This window comes from Sander lucioperca, chromosome 13 (genome assembly GCF_008315115.2).
Source record: "Sander lucioperca isolate FBNREF2018 chromosome 13, SLUC_FBN_1.2, whole genome shotgun sequence".
NCBI classification, from domain to species: Eukaryota; Metazoa; Chordata; class Actinopteri; order Perciformes; family Percidae; genus Sander; species Sander lucioperca.
The window spans coordinates 6,253,623-6,272,143 of record NC_050185.1 but is presented as its reverse complement, the minus strand read 5'-3'; the positions used below and the strand labels follow the sequence as shown (position 1 = coordinate 6,272,143).

Genomic DNA, 18,521 nt, shown 5'->3' with positions numbered 1-18,521 from the left:
GGATCACTGTGATCCAAATACCAAATTTCAGGATTACCAAATCCTGTTTACCAGAGCCTTAAATCAAATGGAACCAACAGTGTAGCCTACTGGCTTAGCAAAGAACAACAGGTAGGCACAATACTGGTGGCCACAAATAGCCATTGTTTGTTTTAATTTTAAGAAACAGACCCACTGTAATAAACAGAAACATTTTACATTCCTTATTTTGTTATAATGTTAAATAGCAAAACAAAAACAATACTATCCAATAGTCCATATCTCATTAGATGTGACATGCTTCATATATGCTTCAAATATGAAGAAATGTATATATCATCAGTAAACCTTTATTTTATGATAATTCACTTCACCTCTCTGATTTTTTATGGTTTGAAAAATCACAACTGAATCCACCCTTCTGATGGGATCAGGATAATCCTAAAGGGCAGGTTTGATCCAGATCAAATGTAAAATCGGATTACATGATCTGACGTTGTTCGGAATCCCTCTTTTGCTTTTAAAAAAAACATTTCCAAGATTTGATCCAATCCGTGATCCTAAATCCCACTGGATTACTTTTGAAAAACTGGGCCCTGGATATTTCTTCGAATTCAATCATCTTTTAGATTTGTTGCAACAATCATATCCCTTACAAATAAAACAATAAAGTAAAATCAAATAAAGACCGCCTAACTTGTGAACGTCAATATGTTGTTCTTTCCTGTGAACAATTATTGACATTGTTAACCTTGATGAGAGGGATTTCTCCTACATCTAAAGTCTATGGCCATTTCCCTGGTTTTAGTCACATTGACCTCCATGAAATTGTCAAAACACCATTTAATTAAGTACCTCTTTCTTTAAACCACCCAGTGATGAGTTGTCATGCTTAAGGACCCCCATCAAGGCAAGTATGCATATGATATATCATATGCATACTTAGAAAAGGTGGGAGTGGAGACTGATGCTCGACATTCATTGGGAGACAAAACACAGCCTTGCGGGGGCCCTGTATTTATAGACATAGGGGAGGAAATAGCTTTGTTAAATTGAACCTGCTGGGTATGATTCAATCATTGATCCATAGAATGAGCCTGGGAGTAACCCTGAGATCTAGGGGTGGGGGAAAAAATCGATACAGCATAGTATCACGATATTTTCTGTGACAATACTGTATCGATACAGACACCAAGTATCAATCTTTTATTATATATGTGTTGGTCAGTCTGTCTGCTTGACAATCCCATTTTGCAGCAATAAAATTGAAGTGAGATGAACAAACAGAGAAATGTATCTTTTTAGATAAAACAGATGTTGACAAAGTTTCCTTTTGGGGACATCATTTGAAATTGGGAAAAAGGTAATAAATTGCAATATATCACAGAATATTGCAATATGTTTAAAATCGAAATAATAACGCATTGTGACATAAGTATCGGGATATCGTATTGTGAGGCCTCTGGGGATTCCCACCCCTACTGAGATCAGCTGGCCCACCAGCAGATGGTGTTAAACACACTGCTAAAATCAAGATAAGATAAGATAAGATAGACTTTATTAATCCCACACTGGGGAAATTCCTGTGCTACAGCAGCTAAAAAAGAAAAATGTACACACTTTAGGATAACACATATACACATTAATTAGACATAGGAGAACAAATATACATAAACTATAGGAAATGGAAAAATAGAATATAATTAGTTATAATAATAGTAATAAAATAAAGTATTTACACAATGAACAACCTTATATAAACAGACAGTATATAAACACAGATGTACAGATGAGTAAGGTGCGAATGAATAGAGATGACATATTGCACAGATGGAGGTGATACAGAGTAATCAATAATAAAGCATAGTGTAGAATATTGTCCAGTGATGGCTCATATTACAGAAACAGCTAGCAGTGCTACATTATGATGTTGTATTAAAGAGTCTGACTGCTGCTGGAATGAAGGATCTGTGGTAGCACTCCTTCTTGCACCGAGGGTGCAGCAGTCTGCTGCTGAAGGAGCTGCTCAGGGAACTCACAGTCTCATGTTGGGGGGGGGGGGTGAGAGGTGTTGCCCATGATTGATGCCAGCCTGGCTAACATCCTCCTCTCCCCCACCTCCTCTATGGTGTCCAGAGGGCAGACCAGAACAGAGCTAACCCTTCTTCACCAGTCTGTTGAGTCACACAATCTTCACAAGACTATGAGGTTGTTCAAGGTGTTCATATATAGGCCTACTGTTGTGCGTCCTCACCCTCCTGCGTTGGCTGGTATACACTGATGAGGATCCAAGAATGGTGAGACCCCAGTGAGGAGATATTTGAAGGCTATCTTCTCTAAGCAATTGGTACTGCTGTTAGGGCAACTGGCCGCCGGTGATTCATCTCTTCGGGCCTATACTGTTTTTGGGCACAACAATCAGAGACAGCTTCCACTGGTCAGGGATTGCCCCTGTGTCCAGTGAGCGTTGAAACAGCCTTTAGAAAGAGAGGCATGCAAAAGAATCAGCACATGACTGCAAGCCCTTACACATCAAATGTCATAAAGGTTCACCCTGATGCCACTAACTGGAAAGCTTGTCACTTTTTTTGCTGCAGCAGCCTGCTGCGGTGCGTAATCAGCAGTGTCAAATTTACAATATAGCCGAAGCAGTTCAAATCATTGGCAAAGACAGAAATATTAGCTTCATTCATGGTGTGCATTTTAGGTTTATAACCTGTACCGTTAATAATTTGTAGTCCTTGCCAGGCTTTAGTAAAAAGTAATGTTATGGCAATATAAAAGTTATAGTCACATTCCAATTTAAATAGATTTTTATTATTAAATAATCATGTTAACAATTAAATAGGCCCTCCTGGGATGGCTGGCTGGCTGGCTGCACATAGGAGGTGGTCTATGGAAGGCAGAGCAGGTAAGGTTAGCCTGCCCTACACTAGCAGCTATAGCACTGACTATTTGTTTTGCTCAGGCTAATGCATAGGGCTAACTTTAAAGAAAGGCACATATTAACACTAACTAACTAACTAACTAACTAACTAACCAACCGAGCGAGGCAGCAGTAAACCAGCCAATCGAGGCAGTGCTAGTAGAATAGCAACTCCCGTTTTCTGGAGGTAAAATTACTGTTTTTGTCAATGGAGTCTGGTGGTTTTGATAAGAGTAACGTTAGATAACGGCTTCAGTTCCCCGTCGGAAAGGGCAGTCTAACGGCAAGGTAAAGCAGTGAAAATATTCTGAATATAGCATATACTTGAAGGGATACCTTGCTGATTTATAGCCGCTCTGTATATGGCAGTGTGTGCGGATGAACAGCTCCCCTCTGTGGCACCAGTTATCAGTTCGTCACGTGATACTTATGTGCAAAGCAATTAAACGTCATAGCCGTTGGTTATATATCATGGCTATGAACCAATCAGATTGCTTGATTTGAGCCACCCGGTTTATAAATAGTTTCATGGCATTTCTTGGGGCAAATAATGTAGTCCCTTTGTGTGTTAAAATGAAAAAAAAATGAATGAGATCCATGTTTCTTGCCAGGTTAGACAAAGATCCGTCACACATTGGACCTCTTTGAGATAACAATGGATCCTTTTTCAGTAGGCCTAGAACATGAAAAGAATCAAGAAGTTCGGACAACTGATGATGTTTTGACTGGTCATTGCCTACATGCATAGCCATGCCTATTAGTTGGGGTAAATGGTTCTCATATGAATCAGATTTGTGTGGAGAATTAGGGTAGGGCCTGTCTTGGACAAAGGATAGGCCTACATAATGTGTAGCTATAGCATTTGCTTGCTTTATTCGCTGCGATGCACTCACTCTGAAGGCCTTGTTAGTCATACACAATCATACAACTCTGCATCTCTCTTTGTAAATGATCAGCTTCATCAAACCGGTTTGATACTGGAGCTTAGTGTTGACTGTAATGCTCACAGTTAGACACTAGATGGCGACAACTGTCAGCCTAACAGCCCTCAACAAAATGATATCAAAAGTTTGGTTGTACTTACATTACCTTTACTACATTCCTTAAATACTACTACTAATAATACCAACACTGGGAGGATCACAATACTAATGAAAGTTGAAAAGCAGAAAATATAATAAATAAAACAACATTCAAATGCATAGTGTCATTTAATACACAACAATTGTTTGGGTAATTTCATTTTCTTTGCTCACATTTTTCTTTTCATCTCTTAACTGCCATGTTCTCACTGGTTACTTCTTCATCTGAAGGTGAGATATGATCTCACACTTGTGTTAATAGGAAAAAGGAGGAAGTCCATTGGTATCTTGGGATTGCAAATTATTGTCGAGCAGTGATCACACACGCAGCTGTGTTGGAGGTGGATGGTGCCTGTGGCTGTATGTGTCTCTGGTGCCATGAAGTCTGTTATGTTTGATCTAGTAAAATGAGAAAGCAACTGAAATAACTGACACAGTGCAGCAGTGGTGTAAGGTAGTTATGACGGGCCCCAGTGCACGCTGTTATGATGGGCCCTAGTGCATGCTAGTTATGAAACACACACACACACACACACACACACACACACACACACACACACAGGCTAAACATAGGCTGATCAAAGAGAGCAATGCTACCAAAAGGAGAAGAAGAAAAGAGAAGTTAATATGAGTTAAGTAGTAGAGTTTAGGTTTTATGGCCATGAGTTGTTTTTTTCCCCTCTACGTTCAGAGGGCCACCTTGAGACATTCACATTATGTGTCTTAGTAATTCTCTAGATAAAAACGTCAATTTTGGGGGTCAGTTCTTGAGAAAACAGAGGCATTTATTTCCCAATGTGCTGTTAAAGATTTGAAACTACACTATCTCACAGGTACCCAACTGTTCTGAAGATCACTTTGGCAAGCTGAAAATGGTGAAAGACATGTTGGCAATAGTTATAGTTCAGTATAACAAATCTGGCTCAGTTGTTCAAAAATGAGTCTTGAATTCATGTGAATAGTGGAAGAGGAATTTTGTTTTGGTGTAAGTTTATGAGGATGCAAGTAAAAAAAAAAAAAAGAAAAAAAAAAATGAACTGTAAGGAATGATCGCTGATCAGTTTGTGTGCCTTTTAGTGCAAGTGTAGACATAAATGATTCATATCACAGTTTAAAATCCCTTCATAATCTGTACTGAACATTCAATAATTTTCCATGGATGAGAAGGTACAAATGATCCATTTTTACAGTCACAACTTCACTTGTGAAGGCTATTCAGCATTTTAATATGTCTACATTATTTTTATACATAGGAATGCAATATGAAACCGAACATAAATTACCAGGGCAGTGTTACCAATTAAACAGCTGATTAGGTTTCTACCCACAGTTTTGCTGAGACATAAAGACATACGTTTTCTTGGTTTCTCTAATGGGATATTCCAAATAAAATGTCCCATCCTCCATGTTATTAGAAAATTCAAATGTATTTTGGCACACACTTCTTAGTCTTTGATGACAACCATTTTAAAAGTAGAAGTCACAAGTTATTTTGGGTAGAATGCGTTGCATCTTTTAATTATCTGTTCCCCAATAAGACAAATTTGGACTGACATCCTGTATCGGAGACAGTATGTCTCGTTTAACAATCCAAATATATAAACATTTCCTGCTTCAACCACAGAACTCTTAGCCATTGCTTAAAAGTCATAACATATGCGTCTATCGCTGACACCCACATGCACTATCTTCTACCTTCTGTTGTGTGAGCTGTGTGTATAAAGCTGTTAAACTCATCAGGCCTGTAGCATATAATGCTATTTAACATTATCCTGCTTTTTATAAAAAAAAGAATGAAAAAAGCAAAACAATAGATACGATGAACGTACTGTATGTGGCTTGTTTTCAGCATTGCATCACAGTGAAGATCTGTGTGAAAGCATATGACCAACCCAGAGTGGGCTGGTCCCTTCACTAACTTAATATCTCTTGAGGCATGTTAGAGCTGAGGCCTTCTTCAAGTCTCACACACAGGCACACTGGGAGCGACACCTTCCTCTAACAACTGCAAGTATGGAATGAATTGAGAAAAATAACATAAACGAGACATCTTCAACAAGTAGGCAAGTCTATTTTTGGTATTGGTGTATTCCACTATGTTGTTTACAGAAAGTATTTTATGCACAATAGTGTCATTGTTGACGTTGCACTCTCTGCAATTCTAACCGGGGTAGAACGCATCAGGGCTTTTCACACCACATTTGAATATATTCGCTAAAATGCTTTTATTTACAATATTTTGTCTTTTACATTTCTCGTCTTGTTGCTTTTTGATCTAACCTATGCATACTTTTATACAGTAGTTTTATACAGGATTTTACATTGTACACTCATAGTCTTTCGGTATATAATGAGCTCTGAAGTCTGAACTCATTCCATAATCATATTGTTTTATGGTGTTGAGAACTGTAATGACTGAACTGAACTAACTGAAAACCCTTCTTCTCCTTTCTCTGACATTTTGACACCATTGCAAAGCTTTGTTCTTACACAGTTGTGTAATTGCCGTATGTGTCATAAGGACTATTTCTTAAGTGTTTCCACAAGCCACATTAACTAATTTCCCCTAAACTGGATTGCTTGTGGGGCACACGGATCCTAAAAAGAGCATAATTCCGTCCTGTCACAGCTTTATTGAGTTGTCTAGTAAGACTTGTTTCCAAACTACTGTGCACACACACTACAACATTATCATATTTGGAGAGAATGCAGAGGGTAAATGATTTCTCTAAATCTAGGTAACCTATTTTCCATTTCCAGGGGGAAAAGTGCTGCTCACGATGGAGCCAAAGGACAGACCGATCCCTAGAAGGAGCCTGGGCTCCAGCTCCGGTATACATTATGGCTCTTTTGTGAACAGCCTTTCATCACTTACACCAAAGGCAGAGGAAAAGGAGAAACCAGCCATATCACCTAGACGCGCCTATATAGCTGTAGCTGTGCTTTGCTACGTCAACTTGCTCAACTACACAGAACGGTACACAATAGCAGGTCAGGTGACAGCGCTGTGTCTTTCCACAAACACTATTCACTGCGTCTAATTTTGTGCGCTTACTCATGAATTGTTTTTATTGTCATATAGGTGTCCTTCCCAACATTCAGAAGTTCTTTACTATAAGTGACAGCACAGCTGCACTTATACAGACAGGTATGATGATGCTGAAAACACTCATACACATACACATACACATACACACATATTTGGAAGGTTCCCATTTTACCTTCATTACTAAAGATGCAGTTATGCAACATGTGCTGCAAGTGAACTGCAGAGCACTGTTGGTTATTGCAAGACAGATATAACATTACACACACACAAACACGCACACACACATGTTTATTTTGAAAAGTTTCACAAGTGTGGGTTTCCTTCATTAATTGTAAATGAGTCAATGTGCTTTTCATTATACAGAATTATTAATTCTTATTAATTCTCTTGACAGTTTTCATCTGCAGTTTCTTGCTTTTGGCCCCTCTCTTTGGTTACTTGGGGGACCGCTACAACCGAAAATACATCATGATTGGTGGTTTGGGTGTGTGGCTTGTGACTGCAGTCGGCAGCTCTTTTGTCACTGCGTCAGTAAGTGAGAAATATATGTGTTCACATACACTTAGCACGAAACAATAAATGAGAAGCAAAAGGAACCCAAGATGTCACTTCCTGCTGCTAGTAGTTAGTTGTTCTTCCTCTACCGTTTGATCACATCATGCCCTTACTCCTCAAGTGTAAACAAATGTCCCTGAATATCAGTGCATGAAGTATTAGATGAGAAGTTGGTGGTCCAGGGAACTTATCCCTCAGGCTACAAATGTGAAAGAATTTTCCTTCTTACTAACTTCTGGGATGACAAGTCGTGATAAAAGCTGTGCTGACTCCTCGTCCCCCTGGACACCCAGATATCCTGTCCTTTGTCCTGGACAGACTATCTCCACGTAGAATGTACTTCATGTGATCTGAGGGACATACAACATGACGTAGGTTAACTTAGGGTAATCATGGTTTCCTGATTAGGGCCCACGGTTAAATAACAGGAAGTAACCTTCAGAGATGGATGGCATTACACTGGCAGGCACTACACTGTGGTTGACATGTACTGCTTATCCCTATTCTCCTCGATCGAGCTTCAATAAATGTTTCTGTGTAAGTCGTCAATGTCTAATGAAACTTCTTCAGTCTGGAGTTAGGGGTCCTTCACTGCAAACGTGCAAATCTCATGTACAAATATTACTGTGTTGAAATATTACATGAGTCAACACAGAACATGGATCTAAACATTAAGTAACAGAGAAAAATAAGTATCATAGAGAAATAAGAATGGTGTACGTTAAACTGTAAGAGGATCTTTTTGATATTTGGGACTGAAGGGTTGAACTGCTTCTACAGTATGCTGCTGTCTTGATTTCTTTAGTACTTCTGGCTTCTGATGCTGTTGCGAGCCATGGTCGGGATAGGTGAGGCCAGCTACTCCACCATTGCTCCCACAATCATTGGTGACCTCTTTGTTGGGAATCAACGGAGCGCCATGATCTGTGTCTTCTACCTCTTTATCCCTGTTGGAAGGTCAGAAACAAACAAAATCTAAGTCCACAACTGTCTGTTTTCATTTTTCTGTTAGTTGTTGCGTATTTTAATCCATTAGCTTAAGATCATGTCCTGCTGTGCGGGAATGCAATTGAAAGCATGGACTGTTCGGACACAACATGAATGGTGCATTCACTGCTGGCAAGAAACTCCAGCATTTGAGATTTGAGGGTCAACTGAACAGCATTTCATTTACAAACAATGCTGCTGGGAAATCTAATGAGAAAGGTGAACAATAAACAACCATGTTATTGTGAAAAGGATTATGGGAATTTTTGCGGCTTTGTCCTGTCAACGTCTCAGATTTTGGAGCTTCCAGGTTCAATGTAGGACATTCAACTGGACATCAACAACTTGAAAGGACAATATGGGCTTTGAAATGCTTTACTATGCAGAGATAACAAAGCATGACAACAAAATCATGTCTCACTCTGCAAGTCAAATCATGGCCAACAAAGTAAAATCAACATGCAAAGAGAATTTTTTTTTCTGTAAATACCACAGGACAGGTGTACCCTATTGCTAATCTTGTTTATGTCATTATAAATACTTAATTGGTTTTACCATTCTGTGTTTTCAGTGGTCTTGGATACATTACAGGGGCAGGGGTTGCTAATCTGACAGGAGACTGGCGCTGGGCTCTCAGGGTGAGAACAGTTCCATCACCAGTCATGTTAGCTGAGCACTCATATAGATACAGAGTGATAGATGTTACAAGTTTCTTTCTGTTATCAGATCACTCCCATCTTGGGTGTCGTGGGACTTTTCTTGCTGGTCTTCTTATGCCCTAACCCACCCAGAGGTGCTGCAGAAACCCACGGAGAGGGAGTTACAGAACAGAGCTCTTACAAGGAGGATGTCAAATATCTTCTGAAAAAGTAGGACATGGAAACTAATACCTGGCTAATACGGGATTGTTGGGGCCAATACAGATATTGATTGAGAGTATGAAAAAATCAGATAATGATGTATCATAAACAAAAAACATTTAGATTTACTGGTCAGGCTAATTAAACTTTGTATCAGTCCTCAAAGTTTACAGAGATATGATTTTGAGTCATATTTACTAATCTCCTTTTTTTTTTTTTTTGTTACTTTGACCCTAGTAAAAGTTATGTGTGGTCATCACTGGGAGTGACGGCTACAGCCTTCCTCACCGGAGCCCTGGCTTTCTGGATGCCTACGTTTCTGTCCAGAGCTCAGGTCAGTCAGGGAATCCGAGAGCCGTGCGTCCAAGAGCCCTGCAACCCCATAGACAGGTCAGCATCACCCTTCATTCACCTCATGTCTTTCAAAATCGATACAGAGTTTTAACAAAGCTGTGTGCCTCTGCTTCCTGTACAGTTATATCTTCGGTGCTGTGACGGTGGTGACGGGCATTGTGGGAGCGTGTCTCGGCAGTGGTTTATCTAGAAGGTTTAGGGACAAGGTCCCAAATGCCGATCCACTCATCTGCGCAATAGGCCTGCTGGGATCGGCTCCCTGCCTCTTTATCACCATCTTTGTGGCGTCAGCAAGCATTCCCGCCACTTACGTAAGAGATGAATTTGTGTCTTTACTGCTGTCCACTAGCTAAATGATACATTTGTATGTATGGCAGTCCTTTACTCCAGACTGATATATTTCAACAACTTTTGGATGGATTGCCATACAATTTTGTCCAGACTCCTATAGTGACTTACTTTGAATAAATCCCCTTACTTTAGCTCTAGCACAATTAAGAGGTTTACATTTTGAGTTTTTAGAGAAATGTCTTGAAAACTATTGGGTGGATTGCCATGCAATTTAGTACACACACTCATGCCCCCTCAAAATAAATAACTTTGGTGATCCGTTAACTGAGGGGAAGCCTCTGACTGTTGCACCGAATAGCAGTTTACTCCTAAAGTGATTATTGAATAATTAATTAATTTATCAATTGATTAGTTGCTTATTACTCTGTGTTTTAAATGTCTCATTTCAGGTATTCATTTTCATTGGTGAATTATTGATATCACTAAACTGGGCTGTCTTGGCTGATATACTGCTGGTGAGTTTGAATTGTGTGTGTGTGTGTGTGTGTGTGTGTGTGTGAGTGTGTATGTGTGTGTGTGTGTGTGTGTGTGTGTGAGTGTGTGTGTGGGCGCTTGTTTAAAAAAAACAACCAGAGAGTCCATATGTGTCCGAGAGTCCAGTATACTTGTGGGGTCCCAACAGCTTTGTGGGGCCAAAATGCTGGACCCCACAAGTTTAAAGGACTGTTTGAGGGTTAAGACTTGGTTTTAGGATTAGGGTTAGAATTAGGTTATGGTTAGGGTGAGGGTAAGGGTTAAGGTTAGGCATTTAGTTGTGATGGTTAAGGTTAGGGTAAGGGGCTAGGGAATGCATTATGTCAATGACGGGTCCCCACAAAGATAGTGCCACAAACCTGTGTATGTGTGTGTGTGTGTGTGTGTGTGTGTGTGTGTGTGTGTGTGTGTGTGTGTGTGTGTGTGTGTGAGAGAGAATCAAAATATGAAATTTGAAGCTAACTGGTTGCTTGTGTTATGTTTTACTTCAGTATGTTGTCGTACCAACCAGAAGGTCCACAGCTGAGGCTCTCCAGATTTCAGTCCTTCATCTTCTGGGTGATGCCGGGAGTCCTTACCTAGTAGGAGCGGTGAGAAATACTGTTACTGAATAATGTTCACACTGTCAACTTCCTTTTGACCATAGTGTTTCATCAATAGAACCTCTACGAGCTTGAGTAAACCACTTTTTCTGTGTATCATTGAGCTGTCTTCACACCTGTGCCAGTAGATCTCTGATGCTATACGCAAATCTAGATCTGCAACACATGAATGGAGCTTCCTCAGTCTGAAGTACAGCCTTTTGGTCTGCCCATTTGTTGGGATCCTGGGTGGACTGTTTTTCTTTATTACCTCCCTCTACATTGCTGAAGACAGGAAGGCAGCTGCGCAAATTGTTGAAGGTACTGTAAATGGATAGTTACTGTCCTTTTATTCTTTATAAATGATGTACAGTAGAACCATGGCTCAAACAGAGCATCTCTGCACATTCTTTTGCTCTTTCCAGCTGTGGTTGCATGTTAAAATTAAGAAATTCTGAGAATTGTATTTCTGTGCAGGAGTTTTGTGTGGATGACACACTGGCAGTCCTAACCATTGTGTTTGCTTAATTAATGTCAGTGTCACAGATGCTGGAGAGCCCTTCCTGAACAATAGCACTCTCACTATTCAACTCACTTACTACAAAATAGCACCCCTCCTTATGCAGTTAAGAGCAAATTCTCCCTACACATGCCCCAGTAACACACTGGCAGTGTAGTTCTTCTGGCAACTCTGAGGCAGAGATGGGCCAAGTTTGGATCTGAGTTAACATTCTCTCCATTCTGTTGGATTGGTAATTGGTGTGTGAGGCAGCTGCACCGACAGGACAACTCTGTTGGCATCACCTTAGCAGATATGAGCTAGTTCTCTCCTAACATGGTCGACTGTGTGTGTGTGTGTGTATACATATACCTGGTCACCTAATATCATTCTAATGAGTGCTTCATACTTTATTTTTAAAGTACGTAAGTAAGTAAGTAAGTCAATGTTTTAAACATTTGTTTGTGTGTGTGTGTGTGTGTGTGTGTGTGTGTGTGTGTGTGTTTTTTCTCCAGTAAGCCCCTCACCACAGCAGGGTCCTGCGTCTGAGCCCGCAATGGAACTGAGCACTGAGGGCATTAAGTAAAGCTGGACAAAAGCAACCATGCCATTAATGTATCTGTAAATATTTGAAGTTAAGTTAAAAACTACTGGTGTTGACAAAATATCCATGTCCGTCCCTTCACAGACACACACTGATGACAGATGCAGAGAAAACTTGTTAATTCACACTGTAAGACCATCAAATGACTTTTTTAAATGCTTGTCTGTTCACCCAGGCTCAAGTCATGTCAACTTAATTTGTATAGCCCAAAAGCTAAAGCTTAGACCAACTTAAAAGAAAAATCTGAACTTGCTTACCTATCTGTTACAGTATTAGTACAATATGACTTCCCATTCAGGGACACTGTAGTATACTTGAAAAGTACATGCTTACAGTATATTTTCTTAATTGAAATGTTTCATTTTTCAATAAATTTGCAAATAAAACTGTTACTGGGCAATCCCCTCCTTCTAACCTTGGAAAACTCTACTGTTCTCTATCTATCTATCTATCTGTCTGTCTGTCTGTCTGTCTTTCTGTCTGTCTATCTATCTATCTATCTATCTATCTATCTATCTATCTATTATCTATCTATCTAGCTATCAATCAATCAATCAATCTATCTATCTATCTATCTATCTGTCTATCTGAATATGCAGAACAGGAACCTGCTGCAAACCCGTTTTTAAACTGATCTATCTAACATTTTGAAGTAGATATTCTACTATTTTTATTTCTAAACTTTGATGTCACTGGTAAATGTAATCAAACTCTCAACAATCCAAATCTACTAGTAAGCGTAAGTTAATTCATGAAGAATTAACCGCCTTACGGTAAGACCATTGTTTTGCTGACACCAGGATTTGAAAATGGCTGTGTTTAGTTGTGTATAACTATCATCCACTTCTTTTTATTTTCTTAATGATGTTCCTGAATTTTGCTGACAACCATCTACTGTACACTCATGTGGTCAGTTTATATCGTATTAGCCATCTTCATCTCGTTCTAGTCTATAAAACCTGGGCAGAATAAGCTGAATCTGCCCAAGTATCCATATTGAGGATCAGATCAGATTAACCCCTCCATCTATGATTGTCCCAGCCAGCATGCAGCTGCTGCCTCCTAATGAGGGCCAGAGGGGCCTCGGGCTGGAACACAACATATGCAGAAAATGGAGTTAAAGAGGGAGGATCTCTCTGTATATATTTTAACAGTTGCTGGAAATCCATCTCATAATTCCACTTTCACTACCCATTTCAGTGGATCTTCCATTGTTGTCAATGCACTGTAGGAAAGGAGGGAGTGTTTGTTACAGTAATGTAACAAAAACAAGCATCTATAGCGTGTTCTATCTCTTTAGTTTTTTTTAGTGTGTCCACTAGATGGCACAGTTGCACTTCTGTAAAACATGCAATCACGAGGATCCCTTGACTTCCATTGGTGAGCTATAATAGGTTTGTCAGATGTTCAGTGGGAACTCCAGAAGAACTGCCCTAAAAATGTTCATGTTTGCAGCCGCCAAGGCAGCAAGTACATAATGCAGATTGACTATCATCTTTAATATTCCTCTGTATCTTGGGCAGCACTAGTACATGTAATGATCTTACTGTAATGATATTAGCCTTTCTAAGTAGCATTCCTATTTGAAAACAGATTGCAAGACAACGTTATACCCAGCCTGGGAAATTTTTTTTTAAAATAATGAATATTTATTGATTTTGCCTTTTATGAGGGACAGACAATAAAGAGAAAAAGCATTTAAAGACACAAAGGTGACATGTTTAATTCCAAATTATCAACCTCTGTACCCCAACACAAACATCAACAGTGTGCAGTGTTAGCACTGCAATATAAACCTACATACGCTATATACAATATACCTGGGTAGAATGGCTAAACCAACCCTACCATACCATGAGAGTGTAAGGGCAAGGTCACAATATACACCCTGGCTTTATTATGATTAATAAATAGTTTTCAAAAATAGACAGAAAAATACATAAATTCACTAACCACAATGGATGCCTAGTCATTACCTTGAGCAACTTTTTGTTCTTCAAAACAAGATACAACTTAAAGATCATTAGCTACCCAGTCCTATATGTATTTATACAATATGCAAACATAGGGCAAACATATATTTTAACACCAGCACATATTCAGTGAGGAATGACATTTCCCAGGTGTTAGTCCTTGTTTTTTTCTTCTTTTTAAGAGTAGGCCTTCCATTTTTCCTTTCAAGTATTATCAGTTTTCATATTGTATGGGGAAGGCAGGCGTGATATTACGGTAAAGACACAAAGGAGAGGAAAAAGCAATACATATAGTATATATATATATATATATATATACATTATATATGTATATATATCATGATGCATATCTCAAAAAACAAATCTCCACACCAAAATACACAAATTCACCAGTTTCTAACCACAATGGGCTCCTAGTCATTACCCTAAACTGTATTCTTCAAAAAATATAGAACCTCAAAATCATTGGCTGCCCGGTCCCATACATGTATTGATACAATATGCAAACATATGGCAAACATATATTTTAACACCACAACATGTCAGTGAGGAATTACATTTCACAGGTATTTTGTTCTTTGTTTTTTAAGAGTACGCCTTCTATTTTTCCTTTCAAGTATTATCAGTTTTCATATTGTATGGCAAATGCAGGTGTGATATTAAAGGGTAAAGGTGACAGGAATGTAACACGAGCACAGACTAAGCCCCAGCAGTTGTGGACTTTTACACAAGCATGAACCCCATATCCCTCATTACCCATTTTGCTCAGATGTTATAGGATCTCCTCCTAAATAAAACTGACACGGATGCCTCCTACAGTTGTCTGTGTGATGTGTTACCATGTTAAACTTACCATATGAGCGTCTGACACTGTTTACTTTTGATATTCGCTGAACCCTAAACTGCGAGTGTGTCTGTGACCTCTGCTGAGTTCATGTAACATTCATCATCTTACTGTAAGCTTGGCTGCTCTTGTCAAAGACTAGCATAGACCAGACAAACAGGACATATTCACATACCCTGTGTGACAGCCGTTTGTCACTCAATTTCTGCATGTCACTGCGTGTCCCCATTGGTTTGTACTGGAGTAACAACTTGGCTAAAGTGGAATCGTGTACGAGAATTTATTTATCTTTGGCCAAATATCAAATATTTCCTGTAAAGGTGTGGAAACTGAACCTGACATTTACAGATGGATGAAAGCTGTAGTTCAAGGCTGCTAATCTATTGTTAAAAGGTTTCATTGCTTTATTGTGGAATTCACTGGTATTTCCTTTTGTTGTTGAACATTTCAGCCTGACGCTTGTAATTTTCCAGAAGTTATGTGATTAGTCAGTATGCTGAGGGAATAGATGGGGGCAGCAGGACATGCATGTGGAATAACAAGCAAAGCACACACGCACACTAAAAGGTATGTGGCAAACATTGTAGAGGTAACAGTTCAACCTGCAATTAAAACACAATAGGTATTGTGCAGCATGTTTCTGAGCACTTTATCTGCATACCTCTCCGTTTCCCCTGTCGACCCTGGTTGTACAGGAAACTGTCACAATGGCTAATAAATTGTCCAAGCCGATCAATGAGGGAGCCAGGAGCCGGATACAGTGAGTGTTTACTCAGGGATGGGGAGCATTTTAGTCATGAAAACAGCCGTGCTTCAGGCACAGTCACCCAGAACAACATGCTGATACATACAATATGACAGCAGTTGTCAATCAGAATGCTCTTATGATATCAATAATAACCAGAAATTGTCTCATGGACGTCACACATATTTACTCCAACAGAACAGACAGCTTATCTACTCCACGTTTGTGCTATTCTCACCCTTCCACATATCAGCCGCAGGACAATGATAAGACATATCAAACCACATTTGTGGATGTGAAGTTGCACTCTTTTCCTTATCACCAGCAAACTGCTGCAGTGTCATGACATCATATGGAGGAAGAGCCCTCTCCACCCTCTGTACTGCCCCTTATTTGGACAATTACATCATATGGGCCTTCCTGTCTTTACACCGCAGCTTGTAGGGACAAACATCCATATGCTATTTTATGGTAAAGCAGTGTTAGTTGTACAAAAAAAGAAAAAGGAAGTGTAGGATTGTTATTTGATGGCTGAGGCTGGGGTTCTGTGTTACTTCTATAAAAATGCACAGTTCTGTCTGTGTATCATGGGTGAGGAAAAAGCTAATAAAAAGTGTTGATTTGACTGTTATGGGTGATAATTCACACAGGCTTACACACATGCAAGATGTTTAATTGTTGAATTGTTGGCATCAATTAAGACAGAGGTTCAGTCTTTTCAGCTGGATTTGAAAAATGTGCGTGTTATTTGTGCATTCCTGTGTATGATTATGTTTTTGATTCAAGACTACATAGCAGATCAATCAAGCCTTTTCTCATTGTCATGCACATTACTTAGTCTGGAGCAGGAAATACAAATGTGGTCTACAATGAAAATGCAGCCAAATGTGAGGTTTGCCCTATAATGGCATATGCACATTCTGTGCCTATGTATTTAGCATTCCTGTTTCAGAGGCTTACTGGCCACTGAGCTGGAGAGAGCTGATTCACAGACACAGCCATAGCAATGGGGGTAATTACAAAGCCCAGTGCAGTCTATAAATATGAGCTACAGCACCACACAGATTTGGTCTTACTACATGTCAACCTCAGCCACATAGCAGCTAAAATTTCTCCAATTAGGCAGAGCTTAATGTTCACTTTTGTAGTTGCATGAAGATTGCAGTCGCAGGAAAATAATTACACAATAACAAAGGAGACGGACATGACGATATTGAGGCAGACAGTGGAGTCAGGGCTGGTTTTACCTCCCAGACAGATCAGCTGACAGTGATGACCTACGACCAAGGAGTCCAGCTTGGATGGAGCTGCCGAATAAATAATTAAATGAGCCAGATAAAAGATGCTGTCTCTGCCCCTGAACCCTATATTTAGTCACTGCTGTCCCTCTGCCCCCTGCTGCTGCGCCGTACAGTATAGCCCCGAGATCAGACTTCCAAGAAGTGGAGACATCAGTCCAGATCTATTCAAATCCTCAGCTGCTCTGCCTCCAGACACTCTGTTGCTTGGGTTTGGGAGTGCATGGCAGGAGGGGAGGGGGCAGAGGGTGCAGGCTACTGTCAGGCAGAGACAGTCAGGAGGTCAGGAGGGCAGAGCGGATGAGAAAAGGTCAGAATGGCAGATCCCACACCTCAAGACTAACCAAAGCCTAGACGCCTCCGGCTCCAACAACAAATGTATGTATGTGAGGAGAGCAGAAGTGGGGTGGTCCAGAGCCACCAGACATCATGTGTTGATGATAACAGCTTAGTCTGAAGATGGAGCATTTCACAGAATGTCCCTTTAGTCCCCTGTTGGGCACATGGAAATATTCAGGCAAGATTAAAGCACAAGTCTATTGAAGTTGGCCTATGTTAATGCTATCAGTTTGACCTCTTGATGAAAGAAAGAATAAATGAATGGAGTAAGATCTTCCCCAGTCCCTTCTGCTCACTGGCCTGTGTGTAATGAGTCCAGTTAGATGCTTCATTGCCTGATCATTAAGTCAACCATTTGTACCAATTGTACCAATTGACGACATGGGTCAAATAGAAATGGAACATTCCTCTTCTATGAAAAGAGCAATTACAGAAAAATGAATAATATTCAATGAGTTGAACTGAAGTGGGGCTAGAAAATTGGAAATACAAAATATGATTTAATATGATGAATTATAAACTACACTAAAGTATAAAATGAAAGAGATGCTTCTAAATGACATTTTCTCGCAAAGGAGACAGATGCTAGATGTCAAAAAGTTCTCCATGAAAAGATCTCCATTAAAAAGAATGTTTGGACAAAATAAATGTACAACTGGTTGTTTTTTCCGTAGCTGAACTAAACATAAAGGTCATTCTCACCTTTCTGATCGTCATTGGAAACTGGGACACTTGGTACAGGAAAGGGAAATGTGTATAGTTAACATGACGTAAACGTGGCTGATCGAGACAACAATGGGAGAATCACAAACTGTTGCATGATTACTGTATTTAAAAAATCCCTTGATTGCTTTTGTTTTTTTTTATTCCAATCTACATTCATTTCTAGAGCCAGACGTCATTGAAGCACATGCTAAAAGACAGAATAAAACAGATATTTAGATACATTAAAAACAAAAGAAATTCAGATGAAAACACTATCATATTCTGAAAATGTGCAGACTGCAGATTTGGAGGAATT

The 18,521-nt window shown here is 39.6% G+C and overlaps 1 protein-coding gene across 2 annotated transcripts; it reads left to right on the top strand.

The window, feature by feature from the left end:
• Nucleotides 1–5,906: 5,906 nt before the first annotated feature.
• On the top strand, nucleotides 5,907–12,693 carry spns3 (spinster homolog 3 (Drosophila)). Of its 2 annotated transcripts, none has more exons than XM_031311065.2 (13): nucleotides 5,907–6,050; nucleotides 6,748–6,978; nucleotides 7,070–7,135; nucleotides 7,431–7,567; nucleotides 8,397–8,548; nucleotides 9,150–9,216; nucleotides 9,305–9,447; nucleotides 9,676–9,828; nucleotides 9,914–10,103; nucleotides 10,533–10,598; nucleotides 11,109–11,207; nucleotides 11,348–11,519; nucleotides 12,213–12,693. In XM_031311065.2, the coding sequence occupies exons 2-13, from the start codon at nucleotides 6,768–6,770 to the stop codon at nucleotides 12,281–12,283; spliced, it is 1,527 nt and encodes a 508-aa protein (XP_031166925.1). In that variant the 5' UTR covers nucleotides 5,907–6,050; nucleotides 6,748–6,767; the 3' UTR covers nucleotides 12,284–12,693. The 2 variants fall into 2 exon arrangements, with proteins under 2 accessions (XP_031166925.1, XP_031166926.1); XM_031311066.2 differs by having other exon boundaries at nucleotides 5,913–6,046.
• The last annotated feature ends 5,828 nt before the right edge of the window (nucleotides 12,694–18,521 follow it).

Bases quoted from the DNA above. Each gene is read 5' to 3' on its own strand.
- spns3 (XM_031311065.2), top strand. From the start codon at position 6,768: ATGGAGCCAAAGGACAGACCGATCCCTAGAAGGAGCCTGGGCTCCAGC. The intron at 8,549-9,149 runs GTCAGAAACAAA...CTGTGTTTTCAG, and splicing joins CTCTTTATCCCTGTTGGAAG to TGGTCTTGGATACATTACAG. The intron at 9,829-9,913 runs GTCAGCATCACC...CTTCCTGTACAG, and splicing joins CCCTGCAACCCCATAGACAG to TTATATCTTCGGTGCTGTGA.